We start from the raw sequence: 25,282 nt of genomic DNA on the forward strand, positions 1-25,282 counted from the left end.
CGCTACACCCACACGCTAAAACACGTTTTTAAAAAGGCAACGGAAGCAAAACTGAGTTTGGTTGTACTTTATTTAGCCATTTTACAATGTACTCATGTCATCATCACCCACAAATCCATCAAAGTTGCTTCGTAAAGCTGTGTTGATGCCGATCGCCAGGCCACAATCCATTCGCAAATAGTAGCTAGCTAGTAGCTAGCCTCCATGCTTCGTAAAGCTGTGTTGATACCGATCGCCAGGCCACAATCCATTCGCAAATAGTCGCTAGCTAGTAGCTAGCGTCCATGCTTCGTAAAGCTGTGTTGATACCGATCGCCAGGCCACAATCCATCCATTGGGTCTATTGACAAAAGAACTATATATCCCTGCAGTCACTGCGCAGTACTTTTTCTACGGGAAAATAGTAGAGTCGGGGGCTGCTTGCCGTAGTTGTGAGAGCTGTAGAGGATGGTGTACCCTATCAACTGATGTATTTTATTTTATCATGATAACAATTTAAGTATTGGTCCATATATAAGGCGCACTGGATTATAAGGCGCCCTGCCTATTTTGGAGAAAAATTAAAACTTTTATGTGCGCCTTATAGTCGTGAAAATACGGTATATAAGATTATGGAAAACCAATTGCTAATTGATAATCACAACCCCACCGAGCCGGAATCAAACCCACACCGCTTGCAGTGAGGTCAGGCAAAACAACCACTCCACCACCGAGCGGCTTATATAAAACCAATTCGTAATGATTGGAAATAACGGAAAATCTCCGTTAAGTGACTAATTCCATCTCATGTAAAAACTGAAAAATGTAGCAAAATGTAGACTGAATTGCAGATTCTTATGCGGGTCAAGGTTTCGGTTTTTCCTTGGACTCTTTTTGCCAGATCGCAAGAGGAAATCTGCACGGCAGAACGTCGAAGCAGAATTTGCCACCTCGTAAAGTAAGAAACAATCTCCCTCTCGCTCGATTCTTGGACGAGTCACGTTTTCTGCTCCACAGGTACTGGATCTCCGAGTTCCCAGCCGAGTTTAATCTGAACCCATCTTTGGCCGAGCAGATGAAGGACTTTAAAGATCTCCTAAGCACTGAAGGCAACGAGCGCCAGAGCAAGCTCATTGACCTCGAGAGCGTGTAGGCCTTACAAAGTCCTCCATCCGTCACCGCGTTAGCAATAAATCGTCCTTTTGTCCGTCTTATCTCAGGCCGTCTTATGAATGGAAGCGTCAGGTGGCCCAGCAGGTGGCGTCTGTCTCCAAAAAGAGGAAAATGTCCCTGCTTTTTGACCACCTGGACTCCTGCGAACTGGCCGAGCACCTGACCTACTTGGAGTACAAATCTTTCTGCAAGATTTTGGTCAGTATTAATGGACATATTTATTCTCATGTTAATGAACATATATACCGGATTTTCTCGCATATTAGCCGCATTCGCGTATAAGCCGTAGCTTTAAAATTGGCTTAAAATCGTTGAATTTGACAATTTCTCTCGTATAAGCCGCCCCAGGATTCCCAATTTTCACTTCCATATTCATTGTTTTAATAGGGAGTACAAATGTGTTACCTTGAAGGAAAAATCTTACGAATAATCATCGCACGTGGTATTTCTGGGATTCTGTATGAATCAAAAGGGTGTTGCTTGCACGTAGACAAATTCAAAAAGGAAGTCAGGTGAGCAGTACAACCAGGAAGTGTGTTCGTAGCGGTCTAGTTTTCACCAAGATTCTGGGTGCAATAATAGCATGAGATACACATTACGCAGGTATCAAGTTTGGTATTTTAAAGATCGATTGCAAGACGTTTTAATCAGCCTTAACAACTATTGGGATAGTATCAACCCTGTTTTCACGTTTTATGCAAGATACCTTTTTTTTTTAAATTTCATTCATAGACGTCAAAATGAATTTTGTTTACGATTTTATCTGTTTATCTTTTCTCTATTTTGAAATAAATTACCATATGGCATTTCTTCTTTATCACCTTGCATTTTCATGCATGCCAGATTTAATTTATGCGCATATAAGCCGAACCATTGATTCAGTCATCATTTTTTTGGCGACAAATACGGCGTATATGCTAGAAATTACGGTCAAAGACTGTTAGCTTTGGCTAATTTAGCACACTTTTTGAAAGGAACTACACAATCACCTCTAGAGCCAGCCCTTCTTGATGTGTTGGAATTTTTTGGGGGACTAAATTTTGCAGTGGAGGTTTGTGTTGGAAGATTTTGTAAGCAAAGAGGTCTAATTTTTATTTTTCAGTTTCAGGATTACCACAGTTTCGTGATGCACGGTTGCACGGTGGACAACCCTGTGTTGGAGCGCTTCATCACCCTTTTTAACAGCGTCTCCCAGTGGATCCAGCTGATGGTGCTCAGTAAGCCCACGGCACCCCAAAGAGCTTCGGTCATCTCGCACTTTATCAGAGTTGCGCAGGTTCGTTTTTAAATCATCTCCTGTCAGGTCGCCTGCTTATCTGTCTTCAACATTCCCATATTAGCGGTTAATTTACTGCTTTATTTAGTTTTCCTCATATTGCCTTATCCTTTCAGTACAGAAGCATTTTCTGAATTTAGGAAATTAATAACGCTTCAGCTGTCGTGTTCATTTCCTTCATCAGACATTAAATTCCAGAACAACTGCTACGTCAACAGATACCTATTCAGCGCCTTGTTCTCCATCTTAGTATTGTTATTTTAACTTCATCAAATTCAAAATTCCCTTCCCAAAAATGTCAGCTTACCATATTGGCCCGAATATAAGACGCCTACTTTATTTTCAAGACTCGAGTTTGAAAAAAGACTTTTTGAACACCAGATTCAATTTTTATACAGAAAACGATGACAATATATCTGAAACAAATGATTGTAACAACATATCCAATATGTAAACTAAAGTGCAATCACATTTGTAAATGAATTGACCCGAATATAAGACGACTCCCTCATTTTCAAGACTCGAGTTTGAAAAAAGACTTTTTGAACACCAAATTCAATTTTTATACAGAAAATAATGAGAATATATCTGAAGTAAATAATTATAACAACATATTCAATATGTAACCTAAAGTGCAATCACATTTGTAAATGAATGGCTGCTATTGGCCCGAATATAAGATGACCCCCTCATTTCAAGAGTTTAAAAAAGACTCTTTGAACACCAAATTCAATTTTTATACAGAAAATAATGGGACTATATCTGAAATAAATGATTATAACAACATATTCAATATGAAACCTAAAGTCCAATCACATTTGTAAATGAATGGCTTCAATTGGCCCGAATATAAGACGACCCCCTCATTTTCAAGAGTTTAAAAAAGACTCTTTGAACACCAAATTCAATTTTTATACAGAAAATAATGGGAGTAAATCTGAAATAAATGATTATAACAACATATTCAATATGTAACCTAAAGTCCAATCACATTTGTAAATGAATGGCTTCTATTGGCCCGAATATAAGACGACCCCCTCATTTTCAAGAGTTTAAAAAAGACTTTTTGAACACCAAATTCAATTTTTATACAGAAAATAATGAGAATATATCTAAAGTAAATAATTATAACAACATATTCAATATGTAACCTAAAGTCCAATCACATTTGTAAATGAATGGCTTCTATTGGCCCGAATATAAGACGACCCCCTCATTTTCAAGAGTTTAAAAAAGACTTTTTGAACACCAAATTCAATTTTTATACAGAAAATAATGAGAGTATATCTGAAATGAATGATTATAACAACATATTCAATATGTAACCTAAAGTCCAATCACATTTGTAAATGAATGGCTGCTATTGGCCCGAATATAAGACAACCCCCTCATTTTCAAGAGTTTAAAAAAGACTTTTTGAACACCAAATTAAATTTTTATACCGATAATAATGACAGTACATCTGAAATAAATGATCATAACACTATATTTGAGAGAAAAATCATGTTATTCTGCCTCATTCAAATCATGCAAAAACTGTCTAACACATCTTAGTAGAGGATGGTGTACCCTATCGACTGATTTATTTTATTTTATCGTGAAAACAATTTTAGTATTGGTCCATATATAAAGCGCACTGGATTATAAGGCGCCCTGTCAATTTTGGAGAAAATTGAAAACTTTTATGTCGCCTTATAGTCGTGAAAATACGGTACACGTTATTTTACGGGCGGTATGAGGGTGAATCCAATGACCTGAATGAGTGGATCCCCCTCGGGCAACTCAGCTGCGGCCCCATTGATTTTTGCAGGGAGGTGAAGGGCATCGCGGGTCCCCTGCGGCGGGCCATTGGCAACGTGTCGCCACTTTGATGGGGCTCAGTTCAAGCGCAACCCAAACTCGCTCCTTGATAACCCTTTTTTTCCCACCACTCAGCCATTGTTTCCCTTCGACTCCCCGACAGAAACTGCTGCAGCTGCAGAACTTCAACACCCTCATGGCGGTGGTAGGCGGCCTCAGCAACAGCTCCATCTCCCGCCTCAAAGACACGCAGGCGCACATCAGCGCCGAGAGCAGGAAGGTACGTAGAACCCCGATTGCCCCCCTCTCAAAGAACCGCCTTCCAAAATCCCCTCCTCAGGTTTTCGACGGTCTGGTCGAGCTGGTGACCTCGTGCGGGAACTACAGCCAGTACCGAAAGCGCTTCTCGGAAAGCTCCGGTTTCCGATTCCCCATCCTGGGCGTGCACCTGAAGGACCTGATCGCCGTGCACGTGGCGCTGCAGGACTGGAGCGACAAGGAGAAGACGCGGGTCAACCTGGTGAAAACCCAGCAACTCTACGCCATCTTGCAGGAGTTGGCGCTGATCCAGAACACCCCACCCAACGTGGACGCCAACACTGACCTGCTAAACCTGTTGACAGTGGGTGCTGGTGATACAGGATACAGGCAATAAAAAGCCGCTATCTGTCCTAATCGGGTTCTAATAAGCAGAATTGGGCCACTTCCTGTTGTGCACAGGTATCTTTGGACCAGTACCACACTGAGGAGGAGATCTACCAGATGTCTTTGCAGAGGGAACCTCGCAAGTCGGCGGTAATAGCAGTCCGGCGTGTGGTTAGGGGTGTGTCAATGTATCGAAATTGGGATATACAGTGGTGCCTCTACATAAGGACATAATGCCGCTCGTCCGGTCAAGATTATTCTGTCGAGCGACATTATGTCCTGCCCATTTAAGGCCTCAAATCAAAACAATTACAAGGTTATCGATTCGATCCAATTGCGTAAGCAAGAAACAAAACAATTCCATAATCAAGCAAACCTAGCGTCAAACCTAGCGATAGCCATCCGCTGAATCAACAACAATTTAAGCGTCCTTCACAGATCTTCATTGCGAACTTGTATCTGGGGAAAGGGTTGAGGCGTATCTTCCAGTCATCAGTCCTCGGAGCAAGGACTCAGTGTATTGTTAAGTCATTGCGAACTTGTATCTCTAGCTGGAGCCAGCTGTCCTGGAGAGTGACCTTGTAGTAAGCGTTTGTCTTCGTTGAAAGCACATATTAATTCATGTATATTATAAGGCTTTATATTCATTGCAAACACATTTATAATAATGATTACTCCAACAGTAAGCCACCCAGCGATGGCTGAAAACCAAAGGGTAAGCAACCCAAAAATGGCTGAAAATCAAAGGGAAAAACAACCAAGAAATGCCTTCAAATGAACAGAAATGCAAACAAATTCAACAGGAAATGACCTGAAACAAATGTTCATTCGCTGTCAACCTCCCACTTCAAATAAATTGGACATCTCTTAGTTTAGAAAGTATGATCGTTATCCAGACAAAGCGTATCGTGCTAATCCCCTCACCCTAACATGAATGTTTGTCCTGTAGCAGAACGCTAACGTCGCTCCAGCTCCGGACCCCAAGTCCACCGTCATCGGTGAGTGGGCCGTGTCGGTGAAACCCAACGCCGACCCGGCGGTCATCAAGACCCACATCGAGAAGATGGTGGAGGTAATCCAAAAAAATCACGGTTTCCCATGCTCCTCCTCTCGGTTAATCGACTCTCCCAACCCCGCCATAGTCCGTCTTCAAGAACTTTGACTCGGACGGTGATGGTCACATATCCAGGGATGAGTTCGAAGCCATCAGGAACAACTTCCCCTACCTTAGCAAATTCGGAGAACTGGACAAGAACCAGTAAGGCTTCCATCCGTTTCCTCCCGGGAAGTCACGGGTGGTCGACTGGGCGTGTACCTTGCTTCACAGGGATGGGCAAATCAGCCGTGAGGAGATGATCGACTACTTCATGAGGGCCAGCTCGCTTCTCAACTGCAAGATGGGATTCATTCATACCTTCGCCGAGGCCACTTATGTCAAGCCCACCTTCTGCGAGCACTGCGCTGGCTTTGTGAGTTATTATTATTACCATTGGTTTCGGTGGGTTTGTTTTTCTTTTAGAAAAAGGTACTTTTTTTTTTGCTAAACTCTTGCTTATTTGCTGCCAGGTCAGCTCGTAGCCAATTTATTCCAATCCCCGGGGAAGGAAGATAATTGTATGTGATGACGCGTTTGTGCGTGGGTCTTGACATTTCGGATTTGGCTGGAAGGAAGTGGTTCTCAAAACAGAAGCGGGGGGAGATAAGGACTCCGAATACATGTCAGTGGCACCTCCTCATTTCCCTGGTTTCCATTCCAACATAATTACTGGATATGCTGCAACCACTTTAATACACTATACCGTATTGGCCTGAATATAAGACGACTCTCTTATTTTCAAGAATCGTGTTTAAAAAAGACTTTTTGAACTCCAAATATTAAATTTTTATACAGAAAACTGACAGTATATCTGAAAAAAAAGATTATGACAACATATTCAATATGTAAACTAAAGTACAATCACATTTGTAAATGAATTGACCCGAATATAAGACGACTACCTCATTTTCAAGACTCAAGTTTGAAAAAAGACTTTTTGAACACCAAATTCAATTTTTATACAGAAAATAATGACAGTTTATTTAAAACAAATGATTATAACAACATATTCAATATGTAAACTAAAGTACAATTACATTTGTAAATGAGTTGACCCAAATATAAGACGACCCCCTTATTTTCAAGAATCGAGTTTAAAAAAGACTTTTTGAACACCAAATTCAATTTTTATACAGAAAATAATGATAGTTTATTTGAAAAAAAAGATTATAACAACAAAAATGAATAGCTACTGCTTTTAAAAATATAATTTTACCAATATACTACGATAAAACAACAAAATTGCTATAACTGAATTAACCATACAAGTGAAGTAAGTCTGACTGTAACTAAGGAGTTAAGCTGAGCATTCGCTTTAAAGATATCTGAGCCCATCTAGCTTTGTGAATGGGTATAATATCTAGACCCCGAATGTAAGACGACCAACATTTTTTCAGTCTTATTTCACGGCTTGTGCAGCCCATATTCAATGAATTAAAAAAAAAAATCTGCGGGCCAATAAAAACTGGGCAGCGGGCCGGAGTTTGAACACATTCGGTGTGTGCGATGCTAACCCGCCTCACTTTGTAGCCCACTGTTTGTCTTTTTGTGTTTTACGAGTGTGTGTTGCGAGAGGTCAGGGTATTTCCTGCGCCCTCAGATGTTCCAGGGATCGTGTGTGATCTCGCTTTCATGTCATTGTTCCTTCCCCCCGCCGACACCGCCCCTCCGCCATGCCGCTTGATGTGGTCCGCCTCCATTCTCCCAGCATCCCACGGAGCTCCTCTCATGTCGCAATTTACCCTCTGCTCAATTGTGCGTTCATGAAAAGTTCAGTAAAATTGTCAAAATACGTGATTTAAAGTCTGTAATCCCACCCTCTAATAAAAATAAACTCAATTGTGGCTTTTCTCAAGGTAAAAAGCAGCAGTCATGAGATTTGTCATTTTTTGCTGCCATCTAGTGGCTAACAGTGTAAGTTCCCAGAAAGAAATTATGGAAGATACCGTATTTTCCGGAGTATAAGTTGCTCCCGAAGAACCTTTTCACCTCTTCATATTCAAAAAATTGTCCCAGAATGTATTTTCAATGCATTTATTGGTACATCAATTGCAAATTTAAGCCCACCCACCATCCAAAATTCAATTTTTGTAACCATTTTTGTTGTTGTTGTTTTTTTACAGATATGGGGCTTCTACAAACAGGGCTACAAGTGCAAAGGTAAGAGTCTTTCACTTCCAACATCGAAAACAATGTTTTTCTTGAAAAACTGCCCCCCAAAAAACAAAGATTGTCCACCCCCAACGTTCAGACTCCCCCTGGTTCGTCGAGTTGTTGTCCGGCCCGGTCGGCCTGGTGGTGTGTTTGTGCGAGTGCTCGTGCGTTTGCATGGCGTGCAGTAGTAACTTCGCCCCGTCTGACCCCTGTTCCCCACCCCGTTCCCTTTGGGCATGGCGTCCCCCGACTCGCCGCCGTCTCTCCCTGCCTCTCTTGCGAACCCCCCGCTCTGGGCTGCTCCTCCGCCACCTCTCCCTGCTGCCGTCTCGCCCCCCCGCGGGTTCAGCCTGCGGGGTCAACTGCCACAAGGCATGCCGGAGCCGGCTGGCCGTGGAATGCCGGAAGAGAACCAAGAGCATCAGCCACGAGACGCCGCCGGCTCTTCAAGCCAGATCGTACAGCTTCCCGCCACCTGCTAACCCTTCGTCTAACTTTCAGAACAATGGTAAGAAATTCCAAAACATGGGTTGTCATTTTAACGCTATGAGGATCTATGTTCCCGGGAAATTACATTTTAACTATATAAAGTGTCTACTGAATTGGCCTGAACATAAGACGATATTTTTTTGCATTGAAGTAAGTAAGAAATTCCAAAACACGGGTTGTCATTTTAACGCTATGAGGATCTATGTTCCCGGGAAATTACATTTCACTTATATGAAGTGTCTACCCGAATATAAGACGATGTTTTTTGCATTGGAGTAAGAAATTCCAAAACACGGGTTATCATTTTAACGCTATGAGGATTTATGCTCCCGTGAAACTACATTTCACTTATATAAAGTGTCTACTGAATTGGCCCGAATATAAGACGAAGTTTTTTGCATTGAAGTAAGAAATTCCAAAACACGGGTTATCATTTTAACGCTATGAGGATGTATGCTCCCAGGAAATTACATTTTAACAATATAAAGTGTCTACTGAATTGGCCCGAATATAAGACGATGTTTTTTTGCATTGCAAGTAAGTAAGAAATTCCAAAACGCGGGTTGTCAATTTAACGCTGTGAGGATTTATGCTCCCGTGAAACTACATTTCACTTATATAGTGTCTACTGAATTGGCCCGAATATAAGACGATGTTTTTTTTGCATTGAAGTAAGAAATTCCAAAACGCGGGTTGTCAATTTAACGCTATGAGGATTTATGCTCCGGTGAAATTACATTTTAATTATATAAAGTGTCTACTGAATTGGCCTGAACATAAGACGATATTTTTTTTGCATTGAAGTAAGTAAGAAATTCCAAAACGCGGGTTGTCATTTTAACGCTATGAGGATTTATGTTCCCGGGAAATTACATTTCACTTATATGAAGTGTCTACCCGAATATAAGACGATGTTTTTTGCATTGAAGTAAGAAATTCCAAAACACGGGTTGTCATTTTAACTCTATGAGTATGTATGCTCCCGTGAAATTACATTTTAATTATATAAAGTGTCTACTGAATTGGCCCGAATATAAGACGATATTTTTTTGCATTGAAGTAAGTAAGAAATTCCAAAACGTGGGTTGTCGTTTTAACACAATGAGGATCTATGCTCCCGTGAAATTACATTCCACTTATATAGTGTCTACCGTATTGCCCCGAATATAAGACGATGTTTTTTTGCATTGAAGAAATTCCAAAACACTTAATAATAAAAACTAGACTGACCTGTGTATGGTAAATTCGGGTTATCACGTCGACTTAAAAGCCGAAAAAAGCCCGGTCAAATGTTTGTCCGCACTCGTTTTTGTTTTCCAATTCGATTCCCCAATTAATGTATGTTTCTGTGTTTTTTATCCGTTCCAGTAATTGCCGAGGAGGATTTGAATGAAGTACAAGAAGGAGTATTTGACGTGCACTTATAAAAGGTGAGCATTGTTGACGCCCACTAGCAAAATAGTTTACGACGTATTTTTTTGCCAACATTTTGTTATGCTCTATATTTTAGGCTATAGTTATACTAAAAATGACATAAAAATTTTGGCGTAGCGCCACCCCCCCCAAAACAGAGCATCTCCTTTTAGCACTTTGATTTATAACCCCCCACCCGCCATCCTAGCACCACTGCTGTTCACAGCCCGCCGTGCTATTGATCCAGAAGAAAAATGAAAAAAGGATATGAGGGAAATTGAATAGCGGACCAGCTAATTACAACTTGTGATAGCAGGCTGGAAATAAGCTGAAATTGTTAGCGGCCACTCGCTGTGACATTGATTGCAAGGAAAGGGTTTGCGTCAAAGTACTTTAGCATTCATGTGGTTCTGTTTTTTAATACACATATAAAGTCACGCATTTCACATTGTGAGGGCAAAGAATTGTGTGTTGAGTTCTGGCATGTTATTAGATATTAGATGTTATTAAATAATATGAAATAAACATAGTTTTTCACCTATTGCAGAATATAGTCGTATCTCTACTTACGAAATTAATTGGTTCCAGAACCTTTTTTGTAACTTGAAAATTTCGTAAGTAGAGGTGTACTTTATATGTAAATTCTCTTAATTCGTTCCACCGTCCTCACACAACTACCAACTAAACCCTTTAAAATTGGTCATAGTGTCCCAATTTTGGATGAAAGATGTGAAGAAACACAAAAATGAGAGAAATTTATCAGGAAATTATTTATTGAAGTCTTAAAATATATAAACCATATGAAAATTGGTTTTAAATGTCTAAATAATATTAAATAGACACCATTAAAAACACTTTCAGTTTTTCACCTATTGCAGAATACATTCGTACCTCTACTTACGAAATTAATTGGTTCCAGAACCTTTTTTGTAACTTGAAAATTTCGTAAGTAGAGGTGTACTTTATATGTAAATTCTCTAATTCGTTCCACAGTCCTCACACAACTACCAATTAAACCCTTTAAAAATGGTCATAGTGTCCCAATTTCGGATGAAAGATGTGAGGAAACACACAAAAATCAGAGAAATTTATAAGGAAATTATTTATTTAAGTATTAAAATATATAAACCATATGAAAATGTGCACTGTGAAATACTTCCCTCCGTGGCCATTATTATGGGAGACGTAATACAAGTGTTTGTCTGCCAGATGGCGGCAAGAGCCCGTTCTAGCTGAAAGCCGTCCACTTTGTAGTACATATTAGGCTTTTACGTGTGCCCGATTGTGTGTGTGAAAATATGTGCCACATTGCATTTATACTGTTTTTAATCGCTTAATAAGGGGAATTGCAATCATTAATAAGAGGAGCATTTAGCTAGTAGAGGTTAGCAATGTTGTGAGAAGTGAGAATCAATACATCCGCGGCAATATTTTCAAAATAAAATAATGGATAAGGAAATGCATTTACTTTTTGGGCATTTCGTAACTTGGATCTTTTTTGCATCTCGAGTCACTCATTTGCATAAATCACAACATCCAAATAGTTCATTTAAATAGAATGTATTTATAGTTGCATACTATCTTTTACCACACGGTGTCAGTGTTGACCTGTGTGAATCCCTGAATTGAAAATAACCGACAAGGACTCCCTCCCTGCCGTTGACAACAATAGAAATCCAATTCACTTAAACTTACTGTGGAAGCTCATCTTTCAGTGCCATTGACGGCTATAGACGTCCCATCCATTTGGACTGGGAGGGGCAAAGACCCTCAAACGCATTCCGTTGATGGACGCTCATATCATTGTCGTCCGAGGAGGACATTGCGGTTTTTTACAAGCCCATAAGACAGGATTAGTCACCAACCGGTTTTTATGAGGGAAACATCTGAAAGGCATGTAAAAGCTGGCTTTTATTAAAGACCCGTTAAGTCCGCTTTATATCCTACAGAAATTGCCGCTTTATGTAAGCACAACCTTGATTCGTGCAGGTTTATCAAGTGGTGCCTGTGAAGGATGTAAGAAAAAAATTGTGTGAATAGAACTGCGCTCGGTTAAAAAGACGGTACATTTTTTGTCCTATTGAGCGCCGCACATTGTTTCAAATATGTGGTAGAGTCATTTTGTTGTTGTTGCACGTTTATAGCAATATTTAGCAATTTCGGTTTTGATTTCTAAAGAAGTGCTAAACTAAATTGTAATTTTAAATCCAAATTTTAGATCTAAATACAAAATAAATATTACATCTAAACCCTAAATATACATTTTAGATCTAAATAAAAACATAATATTAAAACTAAACCCTAAATATAAATCCCAAATGAAAATCCCAAATCTAAATCCTAAATCTAAATCCTAAATCTAAATCCTAAATCTAAATCCTAAATCTAAATCCTAAATCTAAATCCTAAATCTAAATACTAAATCTAAATCCAAATCTAAATCTAAATCTAAATCTAAATCCTAAATCTAAATCCTAAATCTAAATCCTAAATCTAAATCCTAAATCTAAATCCTAAATCTAAATCCTAAATCTAAATCCTAAATCTAAATCCTAAATCTAAATCCCAAATCTAAATCCTAAATCTAAATCCCAAATCTAAATCCCAAATCTAAATCCCAAATCTAAATCCCAAATCTAAATCCCAAATCTAAATCTTAAATCCTAATCCTAAATCTAAATCCTAAATCTAAATCCTAAATCTACATCCTAAATCTAAATCCGAAATCTAAATCCGAAATCCGAAATCCGAAATCCGAAATCCGAAATCCGAAATCCTAAAAACGAAATCCTAAATCCGAAATCAAAAATCCGAAATCGAAATCCTAAATCGAAACCCTAAATCCAAAATCCTAAATCCGAAATCCGAAATCCTAAAAACGAAATCCTAAATCCGAAATCCGAAATCCGAAATCCGAAATCCGAAATCCGAAATCCGAAATCCTAAATCGAAATCCAAAATCGAAATCCTAGATCTAAATCCCAAATGCTAAATCTAAATGCTAAGTCTGAATCCTAAATCTCTCAACTAAATATTTAGCTAACATGTTAATTCAAATGACCAGAAATGTATATCATATAAGTAATTAAAAATAACCAAAACACAATGTTTTATACCCAAAATTATTCATGAAAAAATAAATATATTTATATCTTTAATCAACCTTTTTTCTTCTCACGCAACTATACCTAATTTTTGGTGTGGGAAACTGCAATTTTTGGCTTTATTTCTCTTTATTTTGGCTTAATTTTGACGCCACACCTGTTCATTTTAAAGCTGCTCTTGTCAATTTCCCCACCTGCATGTCATTAGCCAAACGGGCAAAATGGACACCAACCGATCGTTTGTTTTCGAATGTTGTAAAGCGTGTTCTTCCCATCTTCCTCCATTTTTATTTACGAGGGTGCCGTAATAGGCTCCGATGATTACGCATCATGGACCTGGCCATATTTTGCCACGCACGCGACATGTTAATGAGATTGATGTATCACACCGGCGCGGAGAAAAACACAATCGATGGTCTTTTGTTAGCATTTATATGGCTTTTGCTCGGGTACGGCCGACAGAGTACCCGCAAAACCTAATAAAAGCACTGAGGGTGTCGGCGCTAACAGTTGATAGCCGACCGAGCGATGTTGTCCACTTAGCAGAGGCCGTTAAACATCATCCCGCCGCTAAACGGCCTCTCGCATTAGCGCGTTAGCGAGCGTCATAAACGCTAGACGGTCACCTCCGGCCGGAGGCGTTTTAACTTTTGGAATGACCGTATTATCCAGACTATAAGTCGCGTTTATGTTTAATAGTTTTGCCGGGGGTACGACTTCCGTGTGAAATTATTCGTACATTGTTATTTTGACATTGAACTGCAAGAAGGCGCGCTAGGTCTGAATGATTTCAACGTTAGTGTTAGCCTGTTGGTGGTAGTAGTAGTAGTGGTAGTATTAATAGTACTAGTAGTAGTAGTAGTTGTTGTAGTAGTAATAGTAGTGCTAGTAGTAGTAGTGGTGGTAGTAATAGTAGTGCTAGTAGTAGTTGCAGTAGTAATAGTAGTGCTAGTAGTAGTAGTGGTAGTAGTAATAGTAGTGCTAGTAGTAGTAGTAGTGGTAGAAGTAGAAGTAGTAGTAGTATTGGTAGAAGTAGTAGTGGTAGAAGTAGTAGTAGTGGTAGAAGTAGTAGTAGTGGTAGAAGTAGTAGTGGTAGTGGTAGAAGTAGTAGTGGTGGTGGTAGAAGTAGTAGTGGTAGAAGTAGTAGTGTTAGTAGTAGTAGTGGTGGTGGTAGAAGTAGTAGTGGTAGTGGTAGAAGTAGTAGTGGTGGTGGTAGAAGTAGTAGTAGTAGTAGTAGTGGTAGTAGTAGTGGTGGTGGTGGTAGTAGTAGTAGGAGTAGTAGTAGTAGTAATAGGAGTAGTAGTGGTAGAAGTAGTAGTGGTAGAAGTAGTAGTAGTAGTGGTAGAAGTAGTGGTAGTAGTGGTAGTAGTAGTAGTGGTGGTAGTAGTAGTGGTAGTAGTAGTAGTGGTGGTAGTAGTAGTAGTGGTAGTGGTAGTAGTGATAGTGGTAGTAGTAGTAGTGGTAGTAGTAGTGGTAGTGATGGTGGTAGTAGTAGTAGTGGTAGTAGTAGTGGTAGTGATGGTGGTAGTAGTAGTAGTGGTAGTAGTATTAGTGGAAGTAGTAGTAGTGGTGGTGATGATGGTAGTATTAGTAGTGGTAGTAGTAATAGTGGTAGTAGTAGTAGTGGTAGTAGTGGTAGTAGTAATAGTAGTAGTAGTGGTAGTAGTGGTAGTAGTAGTAGTAGTGGTGGTGATGGTGGTAGTAGTAATAGTGGTAGTAGTAGTAGTGGTGGTGATGGTGGTAGTAGTAATAGTGGTAGTAGTAGTAGTGGTAGTAGTAGTAGTGGTGATTGTGGTAGTAGTAGTAGTTAGAAGTTTTGTTATACGTCCACCAGATGGAGCTGCGGTAGTAGTGTTTAGTGTCAGGCATCCACTGACGCTAGGGGGAGCAGGGCAAACCTACTACGCCATTAATTTGATGTGAAAATAAAAGATACTCATCTAGATAACTGGTATTATCATTGAAAAACCGTTTTTTTGGAGGACACTCGTGCCCCCTTTAATAGATGGCACCCTAAGCAGTCGCCCACCTTCCCTAACGCAAAAACCAGCCCTGTTTCTGCCATCTGAAGCCTTTCATATGCAAATGAAAAAATTGTTCTAATAGGCCCGAAAAACAGAAGGCTTTTGAATCTAGATTTGAGACAGATTTGACTGGGCGCAGCGTGCATCTTATCTTCATCTCCCGTGTGAAACGGTGAGTTTTTAACATCCTGACGCAAAGAAAAAAAAACACAGAGTGAGCATGAAAGTCAAACATAATCCATATCTCTTGGCGCTAATCTCTTTGATTTCAGCGAATTTCCCTTTGCGGCCAAATCAAAAAGGGCCTATCTATATACCCCCCCCTCTCTGTGTTTTTAAGTTATTATTTTAAGATATTTTCAAGGCGACAAGGTTTTCCTTTGCACACTTTGTGGGATTAACTCAATTCAAAGCGGCTGCCCGAAATGGAAAAGATGTCTATCGCCGATGTTCTTTCATTCATCTCACCTCCTCCAAATTCGGGGTGAGGAAGGTTGTCTCCTTTCATGCCGGATCCCCTCGTGCTAAATTATATTTGGACGGATTAGCGTTGCGTTCAATTGGATATGCTAATCTGGCAGCGCTCTTCCCTGACGAGCCTCAAATTTCTTAAGTGGGGCGAGACGACGTCATTCACATACAGACACAAGTCCATATTACAACATATTTAGCTTATCTGTGTTTATCGTACACATAGATCTTCGTTAATATAGTATATTAGCAAAAAAAAGTGAAATTTACCACAATAGAAGAGCTGAAATACACATATACAGTAAATAAAGAACAGTGTAAATTGCACAAACCCTGAACCCTAAAAATAGAGTACACTAAAATCCAAAATAATCAAAATAATTGACATCATCTGAATTTGGTGCTCAGTTGATGCTTTAGATGGCTTTTTGCCCTTTTTTAAACACTTTTTACAGTAAGAAAAAAACCCTGAACCCTAAAAATAGAGTACACTAAAATCCACAATAGTTAAAATAATTGACATCATCTGAATTTGGTGCTTAGTTGATGCTTTAGATGGCTTTTTGCCCCTTTTTAAACACTTTTTACAGTAAGAAAAACAATTGCACAAACCCCGAACCCTAAAAATAGAGTACACTAAAATCTAAAATCATCAAAATAATTGACATCTGAATTCGGTGCTCAGTTGATGCTTTAGATGGCTTTTGCCCTTTTTTTTTACACTTTTTACAGTAAGAAAAAAATTGCACAAACCCCGAACCCTAAAAATAGAGTACACTAAAATCCAAAATAATCAAAATAATTGACATCATCTGAATTTGGTGCTCAGTTGATGCTTTAGATGGCTTTTTGCCCTTTTTTAAACACTTTTTACAGTAAGAAAAAAACCCTGAACCCTAAAAATAGAGTACACTAAAATCCACAATAGTTAAAATAAATGACATCATCTGAATTTGGTGCTTAGTTGATGCTTTAGATGGCTTTTGCCCCCTTTTTTTTTACACTTTTTACAGTAAGGAAAATGTTGCACAAACCCCGAACCCTAAAAATAGAGTATATATAGTAAGGCTTTTTTCTTTAAAAAATCGACATAGTATAGTAAGGCTGAGAAAGTCGGAGAATAAATCTGACTTCTGATTCTTCTCCTAGTTATTGCTGTGGTCCTTTATTGAGGTAATGAAAAGGATAGATATAACTTCCAATCATTTCATTTCAGAAGTCACTGTGGTCCAGTGGCAAAGACAATGGGTCAGAACTTCAGGTGGACTCAAGTTCAAATCAGGAGTGAGTTCAATTCCACTCTTTGCAATTCATGTGGGAGATGGGGTTCGAATCCGGCTCTCGTTTGGCTAACCACTACACTAGTAGTTCAGTAAATGGGAAATCCTTTTTTCATTCAAATAAAGACTTAGTCATTTTTTTCAGCAAAACAATATTTCCGGTCAGCCTTCGGCTGACCGGAAGACAGTTGGGAGGGGGGATCCCTGGTGGTGTTCGACAGTCGGCCTTCGGCCGACTGCCGACACCATACAGTCGTTGACTGGCGACACCGGGACGTGAACCCTCGACACCCACGTCGCAGGCAGGTGACTTACCCACTACACCACGAGGCGGCCCGCCTATATACGATTGGAAGTTATATTTATCCTTTTCATTACCTAAATAAACAATTTGAGAATTGCAAAGAGTGGAATTGAACTCACTCCTGATTTAAACTTGAGTCCACCTGAAGTTCTGACCCATTGTCTTTGCCACTGGACCACAGTGACTTCTCAAATGAAGTGATTGGAAGTTATATCTATCCTTTACATTACCCCAATAAACAATTTGAGAATTGCAAAGAGTGGAATTGAACTCACTCCTGATTTGAACTTGAGTCCACCTGAAGTTCTGACCCATTGTCTTTGCCACTAGACCACAGTGACTTCTGAAATGAAGTGATTGGAAGTTATATTCATCCTTTTCATTACCTCAATAAACAATTTGAGAATTGCAAAGAGTTGAATTGAACTCACTCCTGATTTGAACTTGAGTTGACCTGAAGTTCTGACCCATTGCTTTGCCACTGGACCACAGTGACTTCTGAAATAATGTGATTGGAAGTTATATTCATCCTTTTCATTACCTCAATAAACAATTTGAGAATTGCAAAGAGTGGAATTGAACTCACTCCTGATTTGAACTTGAGTCCAACTGAAGTTCTGACCCATTGTCTTTGCCAGTGGACCACAGTGACTTCTGAAATGAAGTGATTGGAAGTTATATTCATCCTTTTCATTACCTCAATAAACAATTTGAGAATTGCAAAGAGTTGAATTGAACTCACTCCTGATTTGAACTTGAGTTGACCTGAAGTTCTGACCCATTGCTTTGCCACTGGACCACAGTGACTTCTGAAATAATGTGATTGGAAGTTATATTCATCCTTTTCATTACCTAAACAAACAATTTGAGAATTACAAAGAGTGGAATTGAACCCACTCCTGATTTGCACTTGAGTCCACCAGAAGTTCTGACCCATTGTCTTTGCCACTGGACCACAGTGACTTCTGAAATGAAGTGATTGGAAGTTATAGCTATCCTTTTCATTACCTCAATAAACAATTTGAGAATTGCAAAGAGTGGAATTGAACTCACTCCTGATTTGAACTTGAGTTGACCTGAAGTTCTGACCCTTTGCTTTGCCACTGGACCACAGTGACTTCTGAAATAATGTGATTGGAAGTTATATTCATCCTTTTCATTACCTCAATAAACAATTTGAGAATTGCAAAGAGCGGAATTGAACTCACTCCTGATTTGAACTTGAGTCCAACTGAAGTTCTGACCCATTGTCTTTGCCAGTGGACCACAGTCACTTTTGAAACGATACGATTGGAAGTTATATCTATCCTTTTCATTACCTCAATAAACAATTTGAGAATTGCAAATTTGAGAATTGCAAAGAGTGGAATTGAACTCACTCCTGATTTGAACTTGAGTCCACCTGAAGTTCTGACCCATTGTCTTTGCCACTAGAACACAGTGACTTCTGAAATGAAGTGATTGGAAGTTATATTCATCCTTTTCATTACCTCAATAAACAATTTGAGAATTGCAAAGAGTGGAATTGAACTCACTCCTGATTTGAACTTGAGTTCACCTGAAGTTCTGACCCATTGTCTTTGCCACTAGACCACAGTGACTTCTGAAATGAAGTGATTGGAAGTTATATTCATCCTTTTCATTACCTCATTAAACAATTTGAGAATTGAAAAGAGTGGAATTGAACTCATTCCTGATTTGAACTTGAGTCCACCTGAATTTCTGACCCATTGTCTTTGCCACTGGACCACAGTGACTTCTGAAATGATGTGATTGGAAGTTATATCTATCCTTTTCATTACGTCAATAAACAATTTGAGGATTGCAAAGAGTCGAATTGAACCCACTCCTGATTTGAACTTGAGTCCACCTGAAGTTCTGACCCATTGTCTTTGCCACTAGACCACAGTGACTTCTGAAATGATGTGATTGGAAGTTATATCTATCCTTTTCATTACCTAAACAAACAATTTGAGAATTGCAAAGAGTGGAATTGAACTCCCTCCTGATTTGAATATGAGTCCACCGGAAGTTCTGACCCTTTGTCTTTGCCACTGGACCACAGTGACTTCTGAAATGAAGTGATTGGAAGTTATATCTATCCTTTTCATTACCTCAATAAACAATTTGAGAATTGCAAAGAGTGGAATTGAACCCACTCCTGATTTGAACTTGAGTCCACCAGAAGTTCTGACCCATTGTCTTTGCCACTGGACCACAGTGACTTCTGAAATGAAGTGATTGGAAGTTATATTTATCCTTTTCATTACCTAAACAAACAATTTGAGAATTGCAAAGAGTGGAATTGAACCCACTCCTGATTTGAATTTGAGTCCACCAGCAGTTCTGACCATTTGTCTTTGCCACTGGACCACAGTGACTTCTGAAATGAAGTGATTGGAAGTTATATTTATCCTTTTCATTACCTAAACAAACAATTTGAGAATTGCAAAGAGTGGAATTGAACTCACTCCTGATTTGAACTTGAGTCCACCTGAAGTTCTGACCCATTGTCTTTTCCACTGGACCACAGTGACTTCTGAAATTAAGTGATTGGAAGTTATATTCATCCTTTTCATTACCTCAATAAACAATTTGAGAATTGCAAAGAGTGGAATTGAACTCATTCCTGATTTGAACTTGAGTCCACCTGAAGTTCTGACCCATTGTCTTTGCCACTGGACCACAGTGACTTCTGAAATGAAGTGATTGGAAGTTATATTCATCCTTTTCATTACCTCAATAAACAATTTGAGAATTGCAAAGAGTGGAATTGAACCCACTCCTGATTTGAACTTGAGTCCACCAGAAGTTCTAACCCATTGTCTTTGCCACTGGACCACAGTGACTTCTGAAATGAAGTGATTGGAAGTTATATTTATCCTTTTCATTACCTAAACAAACAATTTGAGAATTGCAAAGAGTGGAATTGAACCCACTCCTGATTTGAATTTGAGTCCACCAGCAGTTCTGACCATTTGTCTTTGCCACTGGACCACAGTGACTTCTCAAATGAAGTGATTGGAAGTTATATCTATCCTTTACATTACCCCAATAAACAATTTGAGAATTGCAAAGAGTGGAATTGAACTCACTCCTGATTTGAACTTGAGTCCACCTGAAGTTCTGACCCATTGTCTTTGCCACTAGACCACAGTGACTTCTGAAATGAAGTGATTGGAAGTTATATTCATCCTTTTCATTACCTCAATAAACAATTTGAGAATTGCAAAGAGTTGAATTGAACTCACTCCTGATTTGAACTTGAGTTGACCTGAAGTTCTGACCCATTGCTTTGCCACTGGACCACAGTGACTTCTGAAATAATGTGATTGGAAGTTATATTCATCCTTTTCATTACCTCAATAAACAATTTGAGAATTGCAAAGAGTGGAATTGAACTCACTCCTGATTTGAACTTGAGTCCAACTGAAGTTCTGACCCATTGTCTTTGCCAGTGGACCACAGTGACTTCTGAAATGAAGTGATTGGAAGTTATATTCATCCTTTTCATTACCTCAATAAACAATTTGAGAATTGCAAAGAGTTGAATTGAACTCACTCCTGATTTGAACTTGAGTTGACCTGAAGTTCTGACCCATTGCTTTGCCACTGGACCACAGTGACTTCTGAAATAATGTGATTGGAAGTTATATTCATCCTTTTCATTACCTCAATAAACAATTTGAGAATTGCAAAGAGTGGAATTGAACTCACTCCTGATTTGAACTTGAGTCCAACTGAAGTTCTGACCCATTGTCTTTGCCAGTGGACCACAGTCACTTTTGAAATGATACGATTGGAAGTTATATCTATCCTTTTCATTACCTCAACAAACAATTTGAGAATTGCAAAGAGTGGAATTGAACTCACTCCTGATTTGAACTTGAGTCCACCTGAAGTTCTGACCCATTGTCTTTTCCACTGGACCACAGTGACTTCTGAAATTAAGTGATTGGAAGTTATATTCATCCTTTTCATTACCTCAATAAACAATTTGAGAATTGCAAAGAGTGGAATTGAACTCATTCCTGATTTGAACTTGAGTCCACCTGAAGTTCTGACCCATTGTCTTTGCCACTGGACCACAGTGACTTCTGAAATGAAGTGATTGGAAGTTATATTCATCCTTTTCATTACCTCAATAAACAATTTGACAATTGCAAAGAGTGGAATTGAACCCACTCCTGATTTGAACTTGAGTCCACCAGAAGTTCTAACCCATTGTCTTTGCCACTGGACCACAGTGACTTCTGAAATGAAGTGATTGGAAGTTATATTTATCCTTTTCATTACCTAAACAAACAATTTGAGAATTACAAAGAGTGGAATTGAACCCACTCCTGATTTGCACTTGAGTCCACCAGAAGTTCTGACCCATTGTCTTTGCCACTGGACCACAGTGACTTCTGAAATGAAGTGATTGGAAGTTATAGCTATCCTTTTCATTACCTCAATAAACAATTTGAGAATTGCAAAGAGTGGAATTGAACTCACTCCTGATTTGAACTTGAGTTGACCTGAAGTTCTGACCCTTTGCTTTGCCACTGGACCACAGTGACTTCTGAAATAATGTGATTGGAAGTTATATTCATCCTTTTCATTACCTCAATAAACAATTTGAGAATTGCAAAGAGCGGAATTGAACTCACTCCTGATTTGAACTTGAGTCCAACTGAAGTTCTGACCCATTGTCTTTGCCAGTGGACCACAGTCACTTTTGAAACGATACGATTGGAAGTTATATCTATCCTTTTCATTACCTCAATAAACAATTTGAGAATTGCAAATTTGAGAATTGCAAAGAGTGGAATTGAACTCACTCCTGATTTGAACTTGAGTCCACCTGAAGTTCTGACCCATTGTCTTTGCCACTAGAACACAGTGACTTCTGAAATGAAGTGATTGGAAGTTATATTCATCCTTTTCATTACCTCAATAAACAATTTGAGAATTGCAAAGAGTGGAATTGAACTCACTCCTGATTTGAACTTGAGTTCACCTGAAGTTCTGACCCATTGTCTTTGCCACTAGACCACAGTGACTTCTGAAATGAAGTGATTGGAAGTTATATTCATCCTTTTCATTACCTCATTAAACAATTTGAGAATTGAAAAGAGTGGAATTGAACTCATTCCTGATTTGAACTTGAGTCCACCTGAATTTCTGACCCATTGTCTTTGCCACTGGACCACAGTGACTTCTGAAATGATGTGATTGGAAGTTATATCTATCCTTTTCATTACGTCAATAAACAATTTGAGGATTGCAAAGAGTCGAATTGAACCCACTCCTGATTTGAACTTGAGTCCACCTGAAGTTCTGACCCATTGTCTTTGCCACTAGACCACAGTGACTTCTGAAATGATGTGATTGGAAGTTATATCTATCCTTTTCATTACCTAAACAAACAATTTGAGAATTGCAAAGAGTGGAATTGAACTCCCTCCTGATTTGAATATGAGTCCACCGGAAGTTCTGACCCTTTGTCTTTGCCACTGGACCACAGTGACTTCTGAAATGAAGTGATTGGAAGTTATATCTATCCTTTTCATTACCTCAATAAACAATTTGAGAATTGCAAAGAGTGGAATTGAACCCACTCCTGATTTGAACTTGAGTCCACCAGAAGTTCTGACCCATTGTCTTTGCCACTGGACCACAGTGACTTCTGAAATGAAGTGATTGGAAGTTATATTTATCCTTTTCATTACCTAAACAAACAATTTGAGAATTGCAAAGAGTGGAATTGAACCCACTCCTGATTTGAATTTGAGTCCACCAGCAGTTCTGACCATTTGTCTTTGCCACTGGACCACAGTGACTTCTGAAATGAAGTGATTGGAAGTTATATTTATCCTTTTCATTACCTAAACAAACAATTTGAGAATTGCAAAGAGTGGAATTGAACTCACTCCTGATTTGAACTTGAGTCCACCTGAAGTTCTGACCCATTGTCTTTTCCACTGGACCACAGTGACTTCTGAAATTAAGTGATTGGAAGTTATATTCATCCTTTTCATTACCTCAATAAACAATTTGAGAATTGCAAAGAGTGGAATTGAACTCATTCCTGATTTGAACTTGAGTCCACCTGAAGTTCTGACCCATTGTCTTTGCCACTGGACCACAGTGACTTCTGAAATGAAGTGATTGGAAGTTATATTCATCCTTTTCATTACCTCAATAAACAATTTGAGAATTGAAAAGAGTGGAATTGAACTCATTCCTGATTTGAACTTGAGTCCACCTGAAGTTCTGACCCATTGTCTTTGCCACTGGACCACAGTGACTTCTGAAATGATGTGATTGGAAGTTATATCTATCCTTTTCATTACCTCAATAAACAATTTGAGAATTGCAAAGAGTGGAATTGAACTCACTCCTGATTCCCACCTCATGTTCTGACCCAATGATTTTGCCAGTGGACCACAGCAACAACTAGAAGTTGAAGAATCAGAAGTCAGATTTATTCTCCAACTCTCTTAGCCTTACTTGCTATGTCATCTTTTAAAGAAAAAAAGCCTTACTATACTATGTCGTTTTTTAAGAAAAGAAGCCTTACTATACAATATCGTTTTTTAAGAAAAAAAGGCTTCCTCTACTATGTCGTTTTTCAAGAAAAAAGCCTTACTATACTATGTCGTTTTTTAGGAAAAAAAGCCTTACTATACTATGTCGTTTTTTAAAGGAAAAAAGCCATACTATAATATGTCGTTTTTTAGGAACAATCCACGCCAATAACTTGACGAAAAAATGAGCAATAATACTCTCGACAACTCATACTATATCATTAAAATAAAAGAAAAACAATTTGAGGGTTTTCGTGCACCCCCTCATAGATTGCACCCTACACAGTCCCCCATATTGCCTATAGCGAAAACAGACCCTGCCGACAGTTTATATCACCCAGCGCGACAACGAAAGCAGATTTTTTTCTTTCTAATGATTAATAACGAGACAGCATTTTTGCACGAGGGTTCCGGCTCGATATTGTCAGGTTTTGGTGCAAGTGTGGCGAGCGAGGAAAGCAATTAAAATTCCAAAATGGCATCAGCAAAAGCTATCCACCGAGGTTATGCAGTCGGTGAATGTCACCTGCCGCCTTCATTAAACCTTCCCACAAGGGCAGACATACTTAAACACATATTTGCATACAAATGTTGCTGTTAACTGAGACACCGGTTTTGAATGCACACCTGTCAATGCCATTGACGGAATTAGACTTTAAAAAACAGCAAATTCAATTTATTTAGTCAAGCTGTAACGTCAAGGTGGTAAAAGGTTAAACAGACGGTGGTTTAATTTGAGATTTAAAAAAATATATACATCTTCCGACTAAATTTTTTGTTTTTTATAATTTCATAAAAAAAATCTAAAAAAAGTGGAAATAATAAATAATTATTTTGATTATTTTTCCTGTTAGAAAAGAAGTGAATCAAATATATTTCAAGAAAAAATGTTTACTTTTATTCACAAAAATTATAAAAGGCCTGTGATTGGCTGGCCATCAATTCAGGGGTGTGGTTTGGAAAATGCTTCAGCACCCCCCGCGACCCTCGTGAAAATAAGCGTTACTGAATGGATAAATTAAAAGTAGAAAACAATAAATCTTCAGTTTTAATGTATTTATTTTCTCATTTTCATGTTTATTTGTATTATTAAAAAACTGATAAATATTTAAATTTGATTGAAGAATTACAATTTATTTTTTTCTAAAAAAAAAAAGGACAAAAGTAAATATTCAGAATTTTGGGATAAATCATAAACTCGACACACAATTTACTTTTGCCCTTTTTTTTTTTTTTACACTTTTTACAGTAAGAAAAAAAATGCACAAACCCCGAACCCTAAAAACAGAGTACACTAAAATCCAAAATAATCTAAATAATTGACATAATCTGAATTTGGTGCTCAGTTGCTGCTTTAGATAGCTTTTTGGCCTTTTTTTTTACACTTTTTACAGTAAGAAAAAAATTGCACAAACCCCAAACCCGAAAAATAGAGTACACTAAAATCCAAAATAATCAAAATAATTGACATCATCTGAATTTGATGCTCAGTTGAAGCTTTA

The 25,282-nt window shown here is 38.6% G+C and overlaps 1 protein-coding gene across 3 annotated transcripts in view; it reads left to right on the plus strand.

Moving 5' to 3' along the window:
• The window catches only part of LOC144065300 (RAS guanyl-releasing protein 2-like), a 36,537-nt gene that overhangs the window by 5,780 nt on the left and 5,475 nt on the right, over nt 1–25,282 (plus strand). The window contains exons 4-16 of one of the 3 annotated variants that reach the window (XM_077588025.1): nt 881–937; nt 997–1,128; nt 1,200–1,350; nt 2,255–2,428; nt 4,392–4,508; nt 4,569–4,850; nt 4,949–5,023; nt 5,823–5,945; nt 6,016–6,131; nt 6,201–6,342; nt 8,093–8,129; nt 8,221–8,631; nt 9,981–10,042. In XM_077588025.1, coding sequence (XP_077444151.1) covers nt 881–937; nt 997–1,128; nt 1,200–1,350; nt 2,255–2,428; nt 4,392–4,508; nt 4,569–4,850; nt 4,949–5,023; nt 5,823–5,945; nt 6,016–6,131; nt 6,201–6,342; nt 8,093–8,129; nt 8,221–8,631; nt 9,981–10,039 — 1,876 coding nt within the window. In that variant the 3' untranslated portion in view covers nt 10,040–10,042. The remainder of the gene's footprint in view (nt 1–880; nt 938–996; nt 1,129–1,199; nt 1,351–2,254; nt 2,429–4,391; nt 4,509–4,568; nt 4,851–4,948; nt 5,024–5,822; nt 5,946–6,015; nt 6,132–6,200; nt 6,343–8,092; nt 8,130–8,220; nt 8,632–9,980; nt 10,043–25,282) is intronic. The other 2 variants (XM_077588026.1, XM_077588027.1) reach the window with 2 other exon arrangements.

This window comes from Stigmatopora argus, chromosome 20 (genome assembly GCF_051989625.1).
Source record: "Stigmatopora argus isolate UIUO_Sarg chromosome 20, RoL_Sarg_1.0, whole genome shotgun sequence".
Lineage (NCBI taxonomy): Eukaryota > Metazoa > Chordata > Actinopteri > Syngnathiformes > Syngnathidae > Stigmatopora > Stigmatopora argus.